Source organism: Tasmannia lanceolata, unplaced genomic scaffold (assembly GCF_043159265.1).
Source record: "Tasmannia lanceolata isolate RefF3 unplaced genomic scaffold, GAP_Taslan_0.1 ptg000019l, whole genome shotgun sequence".
In the NCBI taxonomy this organism is placed as follows: Eukaryota; Viridiplantae; Streptophyta; class Magnoliopsida; order Canellales; family Winteraceae; genus Tasmannia; species Tasmannia lanceolata.
Window position 1 is genome coordinate 6,702,799 of NW_027518696.1, and position 19,773 is coordinate 6,722,571.

At 40.0% G+C, this 19,773-nt stretch overlaps 2 protein-coding genes, 1 non-coding gene and 1 pseudogene across 8 annotated transcripts in view; all 4 read left to right on the forward strand.

Moving 5' to 3' along the window:
* The window catches only part of RECQSIM (RECQ helicase SIM), a 30,041-nt gene extending 25,965 nt beyond the window's left edge, over positions 1-4,076 (forward strand). For 3 of the 6 annotated variants that reach the window (XM_077362751.1, XM_077362753.1, XM_077362754.1), the window contains 3 exons: positions 925-1,017; positions 3,086-3,397; positions 3,624-4,076. In XM_077362751.1, coding sequence (XP_077218866.1) covers positions 925-1,017; positions 3,086-3,391 — 399 coding nt within the window. In that variant the 3' untranslated portion in view covers positions 3,392-3,397; positions 3,624-4,076. Of the gene's footprint in view, positions 1-924; positions 1,018-2,941; positions 2,966-3,085; positions 3,398-3,575 lie in introns of those variants that run through there. The other 3 variants (XM_077362752.1, XR_013236989.1, XR_013236991.1) reach the window with 3 other exon arrangements.
* Positions 4,077-4,664: 588 nt separating this feature from the next.
* TRNAG-CCC (transfer RNA glycine (anticodon CCC)) lies at positions 4,665-4,735 on the forward strand. Its single transcript has one exon. It is a non-coding gene; the product is annotated as a tRNA-Gly (tRNA).
* A 3-nt stretch (positions 4,736-4,738) lies between these two features.
* LOC143853010 (pentatricopeptide repeat-containing protein At5g66520 pseudogene) lies at positions 4,739-6,483 on the forward strand (annotated as a pseudogene).
* Positions 6,484-15,310: 8,827 nt separating this feature from the next.
* On the forward strand, positions 15,311-16,167 carry LOC143852694 (uncharacterized). Its single transcript, XM_077362243.1, has 2 exons — positions 15,311-15,701; positions 15,783-16,167. The coding sequence occupies exons 1-2, from the start codon at positions 15,501-15,503 to the stop codon at positions 15,996-15,998; spliced, it is 417 nt and encodes a 138-aa protein (XP_077218358.1). The 5' UTR covers positions 15,311-15,500; the 3' UTR covers positions 15,999-16,167.
* The last annotated feature ends 3,606 nt before the right edge of the window (positions 16,168-19,773 follow it).

A 19,773-nucleotide genomic window follows, 5' to 3' on the forward strand; every position in this document is an offset into this window, starting at 1 on the left:
AACCTGAGGTTCAAAAAATGGGCTTGCTAGTTTCCCTCAAAAAATGAACGTTGTGACTTAGGCTTAATTGAAGAAAGCAAAAGGTTTGGAATCGAGCCCATCAATTCCCTTGTGGAGCTCAACCATCATCTTAATCCTAAACATGGAAAGGCATTGGATGATCCAGGCACCGATCACAAATTAGTCGCTAATGTTATTTATTTGACCATCATTAGGCCTAAACCTCCAATATTAGCTATTTTGTATATAATCCTAAAGCTTTACATCTATATTTTGTGTATAGTCCCTACATATCTGAAATAATCACCTGCCAAAAGACTCTTTTTCTTCATGCACATTTCCATGTAATAGCCTATTCAAATATTGATCTGGCCTGTTGTCCTAAATACTACACTTTTGTTAGGAGGTAATCTGGTGACATGGAAAATTAAGAACCAATTTCCTATCGCTAGGTCCTGCACTAAACCAAAATACAAAGCTACCTACGAGATAACCTAGTTGAAAGCACTAATATTGAATCCCGAAGAGGCAAGCCACTATTCTTGTTTTTTCTCCTATCTAATCTCAAACAACAACAATATCAAATACTTAATTAAAAAATCTATATGATCATATTGTGTGTATCTACACGCACGCACGCACGTATATGTAGATCTATACATATATACATATGTATATATAGTATTGGTTTGTTGCATTTGTCTAGGCTATAGTGATACTTCTGCATATATAATTGAAATTGGGAAATAGCTAGAAAATGCATTTGCATTTCTAAGTTGTTTTTTGTTATGGACTAAGAAACTGGTGAACGACATCGAATTGCATCAGGTTGCTACCAACTTTACTGACATTATTAGGTATGTCAGATAAAATTCCATTTCTTTATCATATCGCTGATGAGGTTTTCTCTTTTCATATAAACAGTTCCAGAAATTTGCTGCAACTGATCGCCTGTGGTGGCAAGGCCTTTCTCGCATATTAGAAGATAAAGGATATATAAGAGAGGGGGATGACATGGTATGCACTTTATGACCCCACCGATGAATTTAGATAATTTTTCATGAAGCATAGTTAGAAATTATGACATGGTATGCACTTTAGGACCACACCGATGAATTTATATAATTTTCTGTGAAGTGTAGTTATTGTTTGACAGAAATTTCTGTAGTAATTTTCATGTTTCCAAGAGTGTCTATATGGCATTGTTCAATCAATTGCATATTGTATTTCAATTCAACATGCATTAATGAGTGGTATTGCGATTATTATTTACCCCTAGGTTCCCCATGTTTTAGCTCTCTTCTTACCATCTCCCTTACTACCCCTCTGCCACACAGACAAATATAGAATGACCCCTCTTAGACTTCATAGATATCTTTTTGCTCTGTTCGCTCTGCCCAGTGGAATATACTTTACTTATAGCTGGTATACTATCTTTGCTCAATATGTGAACCCTAGTCATCTCATACTCAGGGGTCATACCAGCCAAAAAATTGTATGCCCTGTTCTATTTAGTGAGTTTCCTAAGCTCTTCTGCATCAGCATCGTCTTTCCAAGCAATGACCTAATAATGGTGTAGTTCTTCAAATAATCCAAGGGAAAAATAAACAGCTAAGCTCTTCTCCCCTTGCCGAAGAGTATCTATTCCTGCCATAGCTGATGCACCTTAGCTATGTTCTTCCTCTGAGAATGGATCTGCATGGCCCAGACCCAGATCTATTTTTTCATCTTCAGGAATAAGAAGCTTTGCCTTATCTGGGGCTGCATCTAACTCAGCAACCAAGACATCGCAATGAGATTTTCTTGTTCCCAACATTCACTTGTAAGGATATCTTTTCTAGGAGCTTTAGTGCTCCCAGTCAAATATCCAAGTTTCCCACGTCCATTGATGTACATCTTTGTAGACTGGAACCATTTTAGGCAAGGTCCAGTAGGATCAATCCTGAAGGGCCTGAATCTATACTACCGACAATCCTCTTGTGAGTTTTTCACAGGGGGACAATAAGATATTCAGAGAAGAAACGTCACTGTACCTTCATTACATGTCTATTGCACATGAGGTCGAGCCTGATGGATTCGGAATTTTCACATACATCACGCTTGACCAGATTCCCTGACCCAAAAAATACTGTGTGGGTGCACCATCGCCAACAATAGAAAATCGTGTTTTTCATTTTTTTTTTCCTGAAAAAAAATGGATGTACACCTCCAAATCTCGTCCAAAAATTAGGGATACCCCATGATTAATCCCCTAAAATCAGGATGATCCAAACCATATAGTTTCTTGGTTTTTAAGAAAAATCCAAAGTTCCATCATCGGAGCAACAAAAGAATTCTATTCTTTGAGGACTGTTTTTAATGTCCCCATCTTTGATGAGAGAATTCTTTGCTATCTTTCAAGCACTATTGACAATCCTGTGAAATTGGCATTTGTTTCCCATACAATATTTAGTGCTAAGAGCAATGGGGAACAGGGAAGCACTGTTAACAGCATTTGATTTCTTCAAATTCTATTTAGGAGAAATTTCTAACCAGAACTATAGTCCATTAAACAATAGTTGACATTCACATTGGGTAGAAGATAAAAAGGAAAAGCCTAAGATAAAAAAAGAAAAAGAAATTAACTGAAGAACCGAAACATTTTGATCATGCATATGTACTAAGCATGTGCTTGGAAGATATTTTATGGCATGATGATACTCAGATTTCTATGAAATGAGTATCATCATGCCATAAAATAAAATGTATCTATCAACAAATTCTATGAAATGAGCTGTTTATGTATTAAGCATATGTGCTTGGAAGATATTTTATGGCATGATGATACTCAGATTTCCCGGAATTTGTTGATAGATGCAAATTCATATGGATCCATATTTGTATAATAAACTGTTTGATATTGCTATTAAAGTCTGATTCCGTAATTGTATTATCTGTGCAGATCCGAGTTAGTATAAAATATCCACAATCAACAGACTTGGGGTTGTTGATAAATACAAATACATTTGGATCCGTATTTGTATAATAAGCTGTTTGATTAATATTGCTATTAAAGTCTAATTCCGTAATTGTGTCATCCGTGCAGATCCGAGTTAGTATAAAATATCCAGAACCAACAGACTTAGGATTGAGGTTTCTGTGCTCCGAATCGGAACAAACTTTATATGCACACCCTGAAGCCGACATGCTGCTCTCAATTCAAAACCCTAAGCCTTATTCCAGTTTCTCTGAATGGGGACGAGGTTGGGCTGATCCTGAGATCCGTCGGCAGCGCCTCCAAGGAAAGAAGGGAAGAAAACGGAGAAGAAAGAGGTACTCCAACAAGCATCACTCAGATCCAAAAACTGTCAGAGGACGTATAACAGCAAAACTATCAAAGCAGAAGCACTAAACAAAGGTACATTCTAAATACATTCTAAACCCATGTGGTTGTGAATCAGAATTTGAGTTCCAGATCAGAGAAAGGCTTAATTTTGCAATTGCAAATTTTATCCTATGCCAAAGCAACAGTGTCATCAGGGTAAAAGAAAACAAAATCATTCTATTCTTTGTATCAATTGTGTAATGTGTTGCAGGTGGTGAGTCACTGAGTTGACAACAATTTTTCGTAATTTTTTCAACAGTCACTGTCGGGATCGATGCTAATGATCGATTTGTGGGTCCACATGGGTACCTGCGCGTATAATCAAGATTGGTGATCCTAAAGAGCCATATGACAAAATCTTACAAAAATCAATGGTGTAGCTTTTCATGGTGGATTTTTAAACAAGACTTGATGGATCAAGGTGCAAGTATCATTCAATCAAGGTTTTGTTTGAGGAAATGGGCTGGGTTTATCGTATCCAGTCTAGTGTGCAAGTATCATTCTAGTGTTAATAAATCCCTGTGCCTGCATCTTCAAGAAAATTCTATTTAGTGAGACTTGGTGTAATACAAAATTTCTAACAAACAACTTTTTCTTTTAAAGGTTACAAGCTATCCTATGTTACTTATCTCATGTTCTCATCTTTTCTCAACCAATGTCTGGATAATGCCTTTGTATCCGTCTCTTACCAATAATCATATGTTACCTATCTCATCTTCTTATCTTTTCTCAACCAATGCCTTATGTTTCCCCTGTTATACTAACAACTCATGGACCCTTTAACTTTCAAAGCTCAAAGTTCTTTCACCATCAAATTAATCACTCCTGATTTTTCTCACAACCTTGTACACAATTTACTAGAAAGCTCTGATCCCGGTATCCTGTATACATAAATCAAACATTCCAATCACAAGTAGATTGACTTTGGCAACCCCAAAAACTGAAGATACAACAATGAAAGTATCACTCACATTTCAACCACTCGGCGAAAACGTAGATCACGCCAAGACGTCCAATTGATGGGCCACGATTTAAATAGGCTGTGCCCCAAAACTCATTTCCATAGCATGATCCTAGCTCTCCGATCAATTATGGAACTGCATATCATGGAAACCTCTATAGATCGGAGGGTTGTGATCATCCTATAGAAATGATGTTTTGGGAACAACCTATTTACATTGTGGCCCATCAAATGGACGGATTGGATCATCCTAGTACTTCTTGAGAAACACTGTACTATGCTGGTTTATACTGATTAAAATTTAATATCTAGGAATCATTGAAATATTGAATAAAAGTAGCGCATCTGGTGTAGTGGTATCATAGTACCCTCCCACGGTACTGACCAGGGTTCGATTCCCTGGATGCGCAAGGTGTTTTTTTCCAATGCCATTTTCCCTTTTACTCCCTCTCAAAGCCTCTGGCACTCCCTTATTTTGATAATGGCACTTCTTTAGTTATCTGTTTTTCTCATTCCCATGGAACTGAAATGAATAAATAGATTGATCTAGAGAAGAGCCAAAAGACCTCCAAAAATTGATACCAATTCAAATCTATTCAAATCTCAAACCCTACCATGCAACTCTGTTCACAAACCAACTATATTGGAAACAGAATCCTCCACCTTCTAAACACCTGCACTTCTCCCTCCCAACTCCACCAAATACAAGCCCAAATCATCCTCCACAAACTCCATTTAAACACCACCATCACTTTCAATTTCATCAACACTTGCAAATATTTTGACCATTTGGACTCTGCTCTCCACCTCTTCAACCAAATCCACAGACCCCATGTCTTCATTTGTAACAATCTCATAAGAGCCTTTTCTCACACCCCATCTCCCCAAAACTCCGTTCTCATATACATCCAAATGCACAAAAACTCTATTCCTCCCAACAATTACACCTTCCCTTTCATCCTCAAACCCCTCTCTGACCTCAGACTCCTAAAACATGGCCAATCAGTCCACACCCATATAATCAAAACAGGCCATCTGAACGATCTTTACGTCCAAAACGCTCTCTTAGATCTCTACTCTTCTTGCGGAGGCATGCACACTTGCGAACAACTGTTCGACGAAATGCCTCAAAGGGATGCAGTCTCATGGACTATCTTGATTTCTGGTTTTAAGAATGTTGGAAAACTCGACGAGTCCTTGATTGCTTTTGAAAGGATGCAATGTGAAGGTGTGGACCCAAACCGCGTAACAATGGTGAATGCTCTATCCGCGTGTGCGGGATATGGTGCGCTCGAAATGGGTGTTTGGATACATGACTATATAAAGAGAAATGGGTGGGAATTGGATGTGATATTGGGTACTTCTTTGATTGACATGTATGGGAAATGTGGGAAAATTGAGAATGGATTGAGTGTTTTCAAAAGTATGGTTGAGAAGAATGTCTTTACGTGGAATTCTCTTATAAGAGGGCTTGCTTTGGCGAAATATGGTGACGAGGCAGTGTCATGGTTCTTTAGGATGGAGGAGGAAGGAATCAAAGCTGATGAAGTTAGCTTAATTGGAGTCCTATGTGCTTGTAGTCACTCGGGTTTGGTGCAAATGGGTCGATGGATTTTCTCTTCGATGATCGGTGGGAAGTATGGATTTTCACCAGGGATTAAACATTATGGGTGCATAATTGATCTACTAGGGCGTGGTGGGTTTCTAGATGAAGCGAAAGAATTCGTAGAGCGGATGCCTTTCGAGCCTAATATTGTTGTTTGGGGGGCTCTGTTGGCTGGTTCTAGAGCTCAAGGAGATTTGGAGTTGAGTATATTTGCAGCAAGGAGGCTTGTGGAGCTGGAGCCTGATAATGGTGCTTACTATGTTCTGATGTCTAATTTGTATGCAGAAATGGGGAGATGGGGTGATGTTGAGAAGGTGAGGAAGTTGATGAAAGAGATGGGAGTTAAGAAGGATATGGGTAGTAGTTCAATAGAAGTAGAAGAACCAATGAACTTTGTTTATGGATTATTAGGAACATGAATCTGTTGGAATATACAAAGAATAGTCTGTTTTATACAAATTGATTTACTGGCAGTGTAAATTAACTGATAGATGGTGGTTTATATTTCTTGTTAGCTGGATCAATAATATTTAAAACCAAGACCTTAGCTTTTATGAGTGCTGCGATAGAGACCGAGAGTAAAAAACCAAGAGGGGAACCCAACAAATCCCTTCACGGCACATAAGCATTGGAGGGGTAGTTTTGTCATTTTGAGTAAAGAAAAGCTTAAAAAAATTGAGGAAATGATTACTAACGTGTGATATGGGTATTTGTTCGGTTATACACTTGGTTCTACCCTCAGTTACCATATCATTATTCAGCTTTTATTAGGATTGGAACTAAAGTAGTAATAACACTAATGGAATCAGAGACATATTTAGGTAGTTCTGTTTCTCTTTTTTTAATAGGTCAATTCATTTAGAAGTGCTAAATTCAAATTAATATAAATGGGTCTGATTTTTATTTTTTGAATGGCTATAAATGGATCTTATTAAACCAATAATTATCTTTTCATTCTGTTTTTTAAGAGTATTGATTAGTGATTATTCCTCAATTACAACGTAATAATCTCCAGCTACATGGTGCTTAATAAGCAAAAAAAGTGAAAAAGATCAAGGCATTCTCCTTTTCTGAACAGTGGTGATTATTCTCCCACCTTGTCATTACCTTTACACAGCTAATCAAAATCCGGATTTGGGTCACTATTCAAACAAACCAAAGCATTTGCCCCCAACCAAAGCAAAGAATCTTCTCATTTTCCTTCACCTTCTCTTCATTTCTCATGAGACTCCATGGATTTCAGCAGCACTATTTGCGTTCTCGTGGGATTCTCTTTGTCGCTTCTCCTCTCTTTCCCAAATCTGAAAAAATGGCGAAGACAGGAAATCATCATGGAAAAATTGAGAATAATAAGTGAAGCTCTAGAACAAGCAGAGGGAAGATTGGTCAGGCTCCAAGAGAGACATGATAGAATCCTGAACCAGATAACATCACACTATCTGGCCAACAAGGAATTGGACGAAGCTTTGCTCAGCGCTCGAGCTGCAATGAACGAAGCTCTCGAATTCTCTCTCAGTCTTCAAAAAATACAGATGAAGATCATAAGCTCTTACCCATATGACAGTAATGAATATATTTCTTCTGGACCGGTTTGATACAAATGCAGATGACTCAAAAATTCCTTACAATATAGCATTGCATTATTTTTATTTTTATTTCATTTATTATCTCCATTTCTAAATTGTTTGGACTTGGACTTGATCAATGCATATGTGTGTGCATGAATCATGACTGTGTTCTAAGATTCATAATAATTTGCTGAATGGAAATACTCAAGAATATCATGAATGATTGAGAAATTCTTGAAAAAGAAATTAGAATTTGTACATAAAGAAAATATCAATAGTAATTTGGCTGAGAAAATTTACATAGCTTACAGGTACAGCTTTTATATGTATAAAAGTAGTAAGATGGCATAATTTAAAGGGGACCATTTTGGTGATATCTTGAGTTTCGTTTTCCTTTTCCCAAATGATCATTTCCCAACATCTCTAGATATCCCCCATGGTGTATGCCCATAAGGTGGACTTGTCCTTCCCTCAAGCTATAAGATTGATTTTGATCTTCCATATTATCCTGCCAGGTCTCTTTTCTTTTTCTTCAAAGATTAGCATGAAAGTTACAAGGCCCCAAAGCATTCTCCCCAGCTTCCAAGCATTTCGTTGTTCCAGACTTCCAATGTAATATCATCTTTTTGATCGATTTGTGGAAGACCCACTGCATGCCAAAGCTTTTGAAGATCGCCCTCGATAGGCTGAAAGAGAAGGGACGGTGAAGTAATAATACTCATGGTCTAGCAATTCTTCTTCCTCTTTTGCAGAAGATGCACCTGTTGGGATAGAGCTATCTACCTTCTTTTGAGGCAATAACACGTGTTGATTCTTTTGCAAGCTACCTTCCATGCAAACGCCGTGACCCTTGGAGGTTTTGTTGATCACCATATTTTAGTGAAGTGTTTCTCGATCCTTCCTCGCTAGCTAACCTGTGTGGAAAAAAGAGCAAACAGAATATGATCCACTGGTGTTAGGCGTCCAAACTCTATGGTCCTGAGTTGAAGGGGAACAATATTGGAATTCTTCTTCTTTTTTTTCTTTTTTTTTTAAACTGACCCCAGATTAACGGGATACGCAGATACTACATTAAGTTAACCGATACTCAGCGGCCACATTTAAATCTGTCCATTCCAGACCTCTCTATGACTAGTGGTACATAGATTTGTCGATTCCAATAGAACACCTCCCTTGGCCAGACGATCCGCTAATTCATTAGCCAACCTCCATCTGTGCTGAATTTGGGGATTAATCATATGCACCAAGTCACGTATTTCTGCAATATATTTGTTGAGTTTCCAGGGTCCAGGAGAATTATCTCGTGCCCATGAGATCGCATTTGTAGAATCTCCCTCTATAATTAACGGTCCCCCAAGTTATTAATGTTGGTGTTTTTTGTGTGTGGCCACATTGGTGGGACCCACTATAAAGAAAGAAACGTGGTTTTCCCTATTCATTTTGTATTGTGTTTACATTGGGAGTCTTAGGGATAAATCCCAAGTGATTTGAAAGTCTAAAACACGTGAGTGTTAGAGGTGTTGAAGGACATAAATTCGTTTGTGCCAAAATCTATAAATATGGGTTTCCTCTAAGATTTATGGACCAGACCACTCTCTCTCTCTCTCTCTCTCTCTCTCTCTCTCTCTATAGTAGTAGACTCTAACCCATCTATCGATAGCTAGGCTGAGTAGGTTTAGCAATGCATGGCATAGACACAACTCTCCGACCCATATTGACTGTTTTAACATTGTGCCTATGAGTTGGAACACCCGTTGACCGTTTTAAAAATCTCCAAAGATGACCTCCTAACACCCGCCCACTCTATGCTTGGTGAAATATGTTAGTGATTTTGGATTTTCAAAATCATGTATTAGTGTTTTGGAATATGTTTTATAAAAAGCGTTTGGGAAAAAGAAAATATTTTCTTGGAAAGATTTGCTTTTACAAAAGGATGTAGAAGTGTAGTTGAAAAGATAGTCCCGTACCGGATGAGAGAAAAGAGAGAGAAGGGCTTATAAAGCACTACACTTTTCTATTACTTGTTTGATTGCACATTGGGTTGAACCCATGGTTGGACCCGCGGGACGGTGCAACGCACCGTTCGCACACGCTCGCCGGCGTGGGCAATGGGCTATAGGGCGCATAGTGGCGCTTTATTGGCGCTTTTTTAGGCGCACTTTGCACTTCTGGGTTGGAGAGAGGTTTTACTCAAACCAACAGTCACATCTAGGATCGATCAGGACCGTTCAATATCAATGGGTGCGATCTAACGATCAGATTTCAAACATTCTGGAAAGGTGCCCTGTAGAGGTGTTTTTCACACTGAAAAGACACCAGGTGGTCTACAAAATGTACAGAATTCGGTCATTTCATATTAAAAAAACGAATTGGAAATTCTGATAGACTTTACACTCTCTTCTACACTCCTACAAAATCCCCAAGTATTTCTACATACTGTTTTTCTTTTGTTTACTGTTCTAGATACTGTTTTTCTGCAGAAACATTATCTAGAAATTTCTCTAAGGCTTGAAATTTTGGAAGGGCATTTCGGGTTTGATTCCGCTAGTGCTACGCGTCATCAAACATTAGTAGGGCTTCCCTACTAGGCTTCATTGTATCTTGGAGGCAATTCGCGGATCCTCTTTGCACACTACTAGTGGGGGCGAATCTTGTCTTAAGGAAAGTGATATCACGCCTTGAAGCAACAAGTTTCTGTTTTCTATCAACAACAGTACCCTCAATTTATTTAACAAAATAAACATTTACCGAGCATAAATGTGAAAATACAAGCTTCTCTATGAGGTAAAACTCGATGTACTAGTAAAAAATTCCAACCAATTAACAAAGCTCAATTAGAAACAGAGAAAGGAAGTGAAAAACATGACTGTATAAAACACTAAGGTCTCTTTGGATAAAAGTTATTTGCATATAATATTAAATGCAAATTATTTTTGTAAACCTTCTTTGGTAACTTTGGAAGAAAGAAATGTAACAAGGGAGACAATGGAATATAAACCAATATAACATATGATGAATAAAGACACGTGTTACTTACCCAAGAAGGTTTACGAGTGTTATCGGGGCTCAGATTGGACTGATCGTCATTGGGCTGCGGTTGGAGCGATCATTGGTGTCGTTGTTAGATCATGGTTAGAGTGATTGTAAGAGATAGAAAGATTCTCTGAGAGATTCTCATTCAAGGTAAAGCTCTGTAATGAGGGTGGTCTGATATGACAATAAAATCGGTTTCTACACAGTTCAACATCGACAAGTTTGAGGGAAAGAGTAGTTTCATCCTTGGTAGATGAGGGTGAAGGACATCCTTATTCAATAGGGACGTCTGGCTAAGGCATTGATCTGTAACTTCTTATTTGTGAAAAAGAGATGAAAGGCAGGTTGTCTAATATAACTCCTCCATTAGTTGATACTTCAAGGGTATTTATTACCGGGAATGAAAGAACAAAAATTGATTCATGAAGGTTTAATTACCGAATCACTTTTCAATGGTATGTTCCGAGTTCATTTAGATAATGAATATCTAATTCTAAGTTATGACAAATATCGAGTGCATCAGATGCTATCATCTGGACAGGGGTATGATGACTAGTGTTTCTAAGATCTCAATGGCTAGTTGGAAATAGAGTAGTAGTGCGTGCAAGCGTTGGGTTTCTTTCGCAGTTGGTGCAGAGACAAGTTTCCAGGTTGCAGATGGTGGTGGAAAGGTGGCGGTACCTGCATTGGGGATGATGGATCGAGACCCCTCTCCAATCTTGACTAGGTGAGTCAGGGGTGCGCAATACACATGTGCATTGGCCGTGTTGATCGAATTAGGAGGAGTTGAAGCCATGGTGATTCGATGGCGTGTAGCTTATACTTCGAAATGCCAATAGTGGTTTGCGGCGATAGTGGACCGGTGGAGATGTAAATGAAAAATCTTCAGGTGGCGGGTAAACAAGCCAAGGTGGAGATTGTTGGGAAAGTTGATTTGCTTCCCATGTGGAGGGGCAGATTGTCAACATTGATTCCGTGTGGTGGAGAGATTGTTGGGGGGTTTACGCAAAAGCAAAGATCCTACATCGGGGAAAGTGAAAGGATGTGATTGGGTTTATAAAGGCTTCGGAACCCGCCCCTTAATGGCTAGCTTTTAAGTGTTAAATATGATAATCTACAAATAGTAGTTGGCTAATCTTTGAAATGATTTAGTAAATGACCAACAAAGAGCCCTAATCACCCATTTATAAAGATTAACTTAAAATAATCTTATTTACTGGTAAGAACTAACTTTGCCGGCACCCAAAGAAGCCCTACAGCCCTTTCACTCCTTGTTCAAAGATCATTTTCTCTCTTATAATAAGTTGTTTACAATCACCTAGGCCGATATGGAATACACCTCAATGGACAAGAAAATTGATGTGATGGTAAAATCACCCTCTGCCAACCAAATAACCTGAGGGTGTGTTTGGATACCAGTAGAGTACCACGATAAGTAGTTAACAAGGAGACATGATTTAGTAATTCTAGGAATACCTAGCCTTACTGGGCTTTTCCCTTATTTGGATTAAAAAACTTAAAAAGTAAGGAATTGTTAAAAAAACTACCGTACCCATTTGTTGTCATTACAACATTCGATTCTTATATGCATATAAATCTTTTTGAAAAGGTTAAAGTCGTTTGCCTTATCTGCACTCTCATCGAATTCTTCGGGTGGTATTTGGTTGCACAAAACCACGACAATTAAGCAAATTAACAATCATGACGAGATGTCTTCGGCTGAGATGGAATTCTTGTCCATTCCTTATAACTTTCAAATCAAATTCTACAAAAAAAAAGGTGAAATTTTGCTTGAAAAATCTTGTGATTTTTGGTTTTTCTCCTTCTCTCTATCTCTTCCCTCTGTCTCTTTCTTCTCTCTTTATATTGGTAATGACACCCTTACTTATTATCCTACTCTCCGAGTCTATGCCGTGCAACCAAACACTACTACCACTATTCTTTGAGGTAACTCCAGGCAAATCTATTGCTTCTCTCCTCCTTGTTGACTACTTATTCCACTACTCTTCAACTCTATACCAGACATCCAAATAAACCCTAAAAATAACTATTTTGTAAGAACTTCGAGGAGCGACAATTGTGCCAGCTCAACCAACCAGGCACTGATAATGTCGGGAGTCTCAATTAGCTTCAAATCAGTTTGCCAATTGTTGGGGTCAAAACCATGCTCATATCAGGTAGTGACACAGGGCCAGCAAAAGCCTACAACCCAGGTCCGCTCCACGGTAGGTTGATTTTAAAGACCTCGGCCCAGCCAAAGTCCTTGGCTAACTAGTACCTGAAACCCCCAACGGAATCGTCGTACAACAAAAGCATGTGTCTTTGGCCAAGATCACACGTCCTCGTCCAAAAGTACTTGTGGGTTAGTGCAACTTTCCGTAGCCCACCAATCCATTGAATTGTCGTCTCTAGGAATAGTGCGTCCTATCACCGCCACGTCGCCCACCGAACCACAAACTTGTAAACTTCAAAGACCGTACGACATCCCACCATCCATCGTACCATTGACTTGCAACTCTTGCACGATCGCACTTTGTCGATACTAGCACCCACACAGACGACCATGACGGCACCATGCCGTTATCTTATCTGTCATAGAACCTTCGCCTATAAAAGGGAAACACCCACTCTGTTCCAAAGGCAATGCTACCATTCAGGTACGCTTAGGGTGTGTTCGGCAAAGCTTCTCATTTTTGGCCCAATAACCACGCAAGGAATGGATTGATGAGATCTTGGAAGCGACTCCGCGTCGCTCCGCAGAATCCCATCTGTTTAGGGTGTAAAACGTGAAAAAGTAACAAAATTTAGAAATGGGCTTGTGGTGGGTCGATCGGTCGAACAAGATTTTTGAGATTTCCCTATTTTTTCTCATTTGCTCCTTCAAAATATGTAGAAACTACTTTTGGAATGGTTGCCGAACATGCCCTTAGCTAACCTCTCATCTATGCTTCTAAGCACTTCCTTTCTTGCTCAGCTCTCATTTGTTGCCTCATCTGACTTGAGTGTTGAAGGGTTTCTCTGACTTTGAGCACCTAATCGGAGCCAACCTCCCTTCTACCGAATCTAGGCCGAGAGGGAGCCACCCGAGCAGCAACACCAACCAAACACTGCTTTTGGTTGACATGGCATCCTAGCCCTTTACAAAACCAAGACGACTCCCTAGATGTTGTCCACCCAAACATACCCATCTCCAGAGTTTTTATATGGTGTGTGCGTGTTAAGTCCAATCTTTTTCAAAACATATAGTGAGGCCCACTTCGTAGGATGATCCAAACCGTTCATTTGTTGGCCCATAACATAAATAGGCTGTACCTAATAGATCATCACCATCGAATGATCATGACCCTTCAATCAATTGAGGTTTCTATAATGTTTGTGCAGTCCCTTTATGGATATGAGGGGGTTTTAAATGTTACAAAATATCCTCCCAGTTAAACAAAAATAAATGTATAAATGAAGGGTATTTCCGTACATTGGAACCCTCAAAATTGTTTTTTGCAAGTAAGTTGGGATCGAACCTCTTCTCCTGGACTGTATGGCTCTAGACTCTTCGGAATTCAAACATCCTCGGTTGTAAGTTTCTCTTTTCTGGATTTCGTTTTTGTATTTGGGTGGGTGCCCTCTTCCCTGCCTGGCTCTGTTCCAGGCCCCCTTTTGTAATTTCGTCTTATGTTTATTAATCAAATCTGGTAGGGGTCTTGCCTAACCCCAGCTCAATTATTAAAAAAAAAAAAAAAAAGTTGGGATCGAACCTTCGAGCACCAGGTTAAAGGACAAAGCCTTGACCATTGAGCTAGAGGCTCAATCCCACCCTCTATTTTGATCTAAGGAGACTCAAATCAGATTTGGCGCTTATGCCTGTGTCATGATATCCGAAATAATTTTGGACCTTAGGATGTGAATCTAATGGACACTAGCTGTTGTGCCGAAATCCTGTTCATTAAAGTTCGGATCCTTTGGATCCATCGGACATTCTAGATACATTAACAGCCTAGTCAGCCAAAATCATCTAAACTATAAAGCAAAGTGTGGTTGATAAAGGGCGTATATTAATCTCACATAAAGTCGAGATTGCCTTGAGATCGGCCTCCCTAGAGTGAAACCGAGCCAGGTGTAAACGAGCCGAGCCCGAGCCGAGCTTGGCCAGGCTCGGCTCGGCTCGGCTCGTTAAGCTCAAAAGCTCGGCTTGGGCTCGAACCAGGCTCCGCCAGGCTCGCGAGCCTTATCGAGCTCGGGTTGTATTAAATTCACACCCCTCATCTTCCCTGGACAACCCTATCTAGTGTAGTTTGACTACTCTTTTTACACTACGGGGGGTGGTCCAAGTAACAAATGGGGTTTCAAAAAAGAAGTGACATATTTTGCCTCCCCCTTTCACTCCCTAGACAACCCTTTTAGTGTATATATTAATATATAATATATATATATTTAAATATATTAAATTCTTAACGAGCCGAGCCTGGCCTGAATCGGGCTCGGCTCGTTAAGGATTCGAGCTGAGCTCGAGCCAAAATTGACACCCTTAAACCGAGGTCATAAATCAGAAGGGACATTTTTGTCATTTTAGTCCGCTCTATTTATTGGGCAATGATTTTTTCGCCCCACTGTGGGATTATGCGCCCCATTTTAACGTGCTTGGATTTGAAAATCCAAAATAGAATCCTATTGGCTGAACTCAAAAGGCACGGATTACCAACATGGCAGGGTTCTAAATAAATACAGAATCCTATTATCTGAACTCAAAAGGCACGGATTGCCAGCATGGTAGAGTCTACAACGTCTAGAAATCTCATTCGCTGATTTCGAAAAGCACGGATTGCCAACCTGGCTAAATCCACACCGTCCGATCATCCACCAACAACAAATCCCCAACACCCCACTATAAATACTTCCCACCACCCATCTTTCAAAATCCAAAACTAAATCATCTTTCACTGATTTAGGTTTTCTTCATTTTTCACAAGGATAATGGAGAGTGAAAAGACTGTCATGCCCATCGGTAGTAGGAAAGGAAGGACCGGGAAAAAGGTGTCCAAGTCAATGAGAGCCGGTTTACAATTTCCGGTTGGCCGAGTCGCCCGGTTCTTAAAGAAAGGCCGATACGCACAAAGAATCGGAAATGGGGCACCGGTTTATCTCTCTGCTGTTATGGAGTATTTGGCTGCCGAGGTATGTTTTTTCACTTTAAAGGGATGTGAATTATCCTATATGGGGTGCGAATTATTTACCCGTTTCTTTGTCTTTTGTTAGGTGTTGGAGTTAGCTGGAAATGCGGCACGTGACAACAAGAAGAGTCGCATAATTCCTCGGCACGTGCAATTAGCGATACGAAATGATGAGGAGTTGGGGAGATTGTTGAGTGGGGCCACCATTGCTGGAGGGGGTGTTTTGCCTAATATTCATACTGCTCTGTTGCCTAAGAAATCTGAGAAAAATTCTGAACCAAAATCTCCTAAAAAAGTTTAAAGGTGGAAGAAGATCATTACATTACATATGGGGTGCTTTTTTGGGGTAGAAAAGATAGGAGGCTAGATTTCCTTCTAAAGCATTTACTGGTATTCTGCTTTTGTTTTTTCGTTCCTCCTTTTGTCCATATGTAGGTACGAATGGAAATAAAATTCTAGTTTTCCTTTTACACTATTGCCAAAGTTTTAATGAAGTGGGTAGTGTCATTACCAAAACAAAGCAACAAAGGAAGCTGAAACATAAAGCACAAATCCTTTATAAAGTCCATATTCACGTAAATTAGGCAATACAATATAGAGCAAAGTCCTTTTTTGGGATGTCTATACTAAGGTAGCTAGATTGGGAATTGAAAGTGGGAATTGAAGGCTCTTAGGAAAGAATCCTAATCGAGGTTGCCAGAGTGAGAATCGAAAGTGGGAATTGAAATGGGAATTGAAAGCTCTTAAGAAAGAATCCTGCTTCCTTGGTTTATACTTTGCAGGATTTGAGACCCTCCGAAACCTGAATGGAAGCAGGCATGGATGAGATATCTTCCCACCAGGCTTGCACGTGTGGGCGAGTAGTAATCAGATACGCTTTGGGAGTTTTCCTGAAGTAAAATATAGAGGGAAGATAGTGTAAATCAGCCAACGTAAAATAATCTCCCGCCAGGTATTTTCTATTTGAAAGCCTTTCTTCATAGATGTCTAGTACTTTTTCAAGCTTCTCCATATTTGTCTTAACCACTGGCTCGTCGGGTTCTCGTCCCAACATCATTGGGACCATAAGCATTTGGTATATGATGGTAGAAATCGGGCCGTTGAATTGCTGGGCCTCCACTTGCATCCACATCTCCACCTTTGATGACTCTACCAGACTATTGTGTCTTAAGAGATCCGTTCCAATGTCTTTGTACTTGATTGCTAGGTACCTATTGATCGCCCTTTATTCTGTGCATTCAATAAATAGAAGAAATATATCACAAAGAAACAAACTGCATTTTGATGATATTTACACCCCCTCCCCTTATTTTGATATTGGCACTCCTCTCTTTGTGTTAAACTTTTCTCAGTGGCTCCTCGGAATTGGTTTGACCCCAACCCCGCCTTTTGTGTATCACAGTGCCACGAAGGCTTGGGCTTTGCTAGGACCATCTCGTTAGGCATTTTGTGGGCAGGTTGTTACGTGAGAGAGCAGCCACATAGGCTCACTTTTCATTAGATTTTGTCTTATTCATTTGAGGTGGCTGCTCTCTTGTGCAATAGCCACCTGCGAAATGCCTTAGGCAACCTTCCCTAGCATATCCTTTCATGGAAACCTTCTTCAAGAGCTTTTTTTTCCGAGCAATTACAGGAAGGGATTTGTTGAGGTCCATCACAAAAGGCTTCTCACGGTTGGTCTGTTGTACGTCATACAAGCCACCTTGTGAATTGAGACAAAAGCTGTTGTCTCCATTCATGAGGTCATTGGTCTGACGTGCGACAAACCAGTTGCGAAATGCCTTTTGTGATGGACGCTAGCAATTCCCTTACAGTAAATAGGTGGGGCATTCAATCCGAAAGACAACCTTCGTCCACACCTCCTCAACTTGGTATGTATTTTACAGTTGCACTGAACTCTTAAAGCATTCTTCCACTTTAACCAACCTGCACTTATTCTGTGATTAACATCCTTGCCCGCCTTCTTACATTAGTAAAGTTGCACTCTATATACTCTGTTTTAGTCATACTCAGTTTAAATCCTTTAGATTCCAAAATAGTCCTAATCAAGGTTGCCAGAAAGGGAATCGAAAGTGGGAATTGAAGGCTCTTAAAAAATAATCCTGCTTCCTTGGTCTATACCCTGCAGGATTTGAGACCCTCCGAAACCTGAATGTAAGCAGGCATGGATGAGATATCTTTCCACCAGGCTTGCACGTGTGGGGGAGTAGTAATCAGATACGCTTTGGCAGTTTTCATGAAGTAAAATATCGAGGGAAGATGATGTAAATCAGCCAACGTAAAATAATCTCCCGCCAGGTATTTTCTCTTTGAAAGCCTTTCTTCATAGACGTCTAGTACTTTTTCAAGCTTCTCCATATTTGTCTTAACCACTGGCTCGTCGGGTTCTCGTCCCAACATCATTGGGACCATAAGCATTTGGTAGATGATGATAGAAATCGGGCCGTTGAATTGCTGGGCCTCCACTTGCATCCACATCTCCACCTTTGATGACTCTACCAGACTATTGTGCCTTAAGAGATCCGTTCCAATGTCTTTGTACTTGATTGCTAGGTACCTATTGATCGCCCTTGATTCTGTGCATTCAATAAATAGAAGAAATATATCACAAAGACACAAACTGCATTTTGATGATATTTACACCTCCCTCCCCTTATTTTGATATTGGCACTCCTCTCTTTGTGTTAAACTTTTCTCACTGGCTCCTCGGAATTGGTTTGACCCCAACCCCGCCTTTTGTGTATCACAGTGCCACGAAGGCTTGGGCTTTGCTAGGACCATCTCGTAAGGCATTTTGTGGGCAGGTTGTTGCATGAGAGAGCAGCCACATAAGCTCACTTTTCATTAGATTTTGTCTTATTCATTTGAGGTGGCTGCTCTCTTGTGTAACAGCCACCTGCGAAATGCCTTAGACAACCTTCTTCAAAAGCTTTTTTTCCGAGCAATTACAGGAAGGGATTTGTTGAGGTCCATCACAAAAGGCGTTTCACGGTTGGTCTGTTGCACGTCATACAAGCCACCTTGTGAATTGAGGCAAAAGCTGTTGTCTCCATTCATGAGGTCATTGGTCTGACGTGCGACAAACCAGTTGCGAAATGCCTTTATGTGATGGACGCTAGCAATTCCCTTACAGTAAATAGGTGGGGCATTCAATCCGAAAGACAACCTTCGTCCACACCTCCTCAACTTGGTATGTATTTTACAGTTGCACTGAACTCTTAAAGCATTCTTCCACTTTAACCAACCCGCACTTATTCTGTGATTAACATCCTTGCCCGCCTTCTTACATTAGTAAAGTTGCACTCTATATACTCTGTTTTAGTCATACTCAGTTTAAAACCTTTAGATTCCAAAATAGTCCTAATCAAGGTTGCCGGAGTCGGAATCAAAAGTGGGAATTGAAATGGGAATTGAAGGCTCTTAAGAAAGAATCCTGCTTCCTTGGTCTATACCCTGCAGGATTTGAGACCCTCCGAAACCTGAATGGAAGCAGGCATGGATGAGATATCTTCCCACCAGGCTTGCACGTGTGGGCGAGTAGTAATCAGATACGCTTTGGGAGTTTTCATGAAGTAAAATATAGAGGGAAGATGGTGTAAATCAGCCAACGTAAAATAATCTCCCGCCAGGTATTTTCTCTTTGAAAGCCTTTCTTCATAGACGTCTAGTACTTTTTCAAGCTTCTCCATATTTGTCTTAACCACTGGCTCGTCGGGTTCTCGTCCCAACATCATTGGGACCATAAGCATTTGGTAGATGATGGTAGAAATCGGGCCGTTGAATTGCTGGGCCTCCACTTGCATCCACATCTCCACCTTTGATGACTCTACCAGACTATTGTGCCTTAAGAGATCCGTTCCAATGTCTTTGTACTTGATTGCTAGGTATCTATTGATCGCCCTTGATTCTGTGCATTCAATAAATAGAAGAAATATATCACAAAGACACAAACTGCATTTTGATGATATTTACACCCCCTCCCCTTATTTTGATATTGGCACTCCTCTCTTTGTGTTAAACTTTTCTCAGTGGCTCCTCGGAATTGGTTTGACCCCAACCCCGCCTTTTGTGTATCA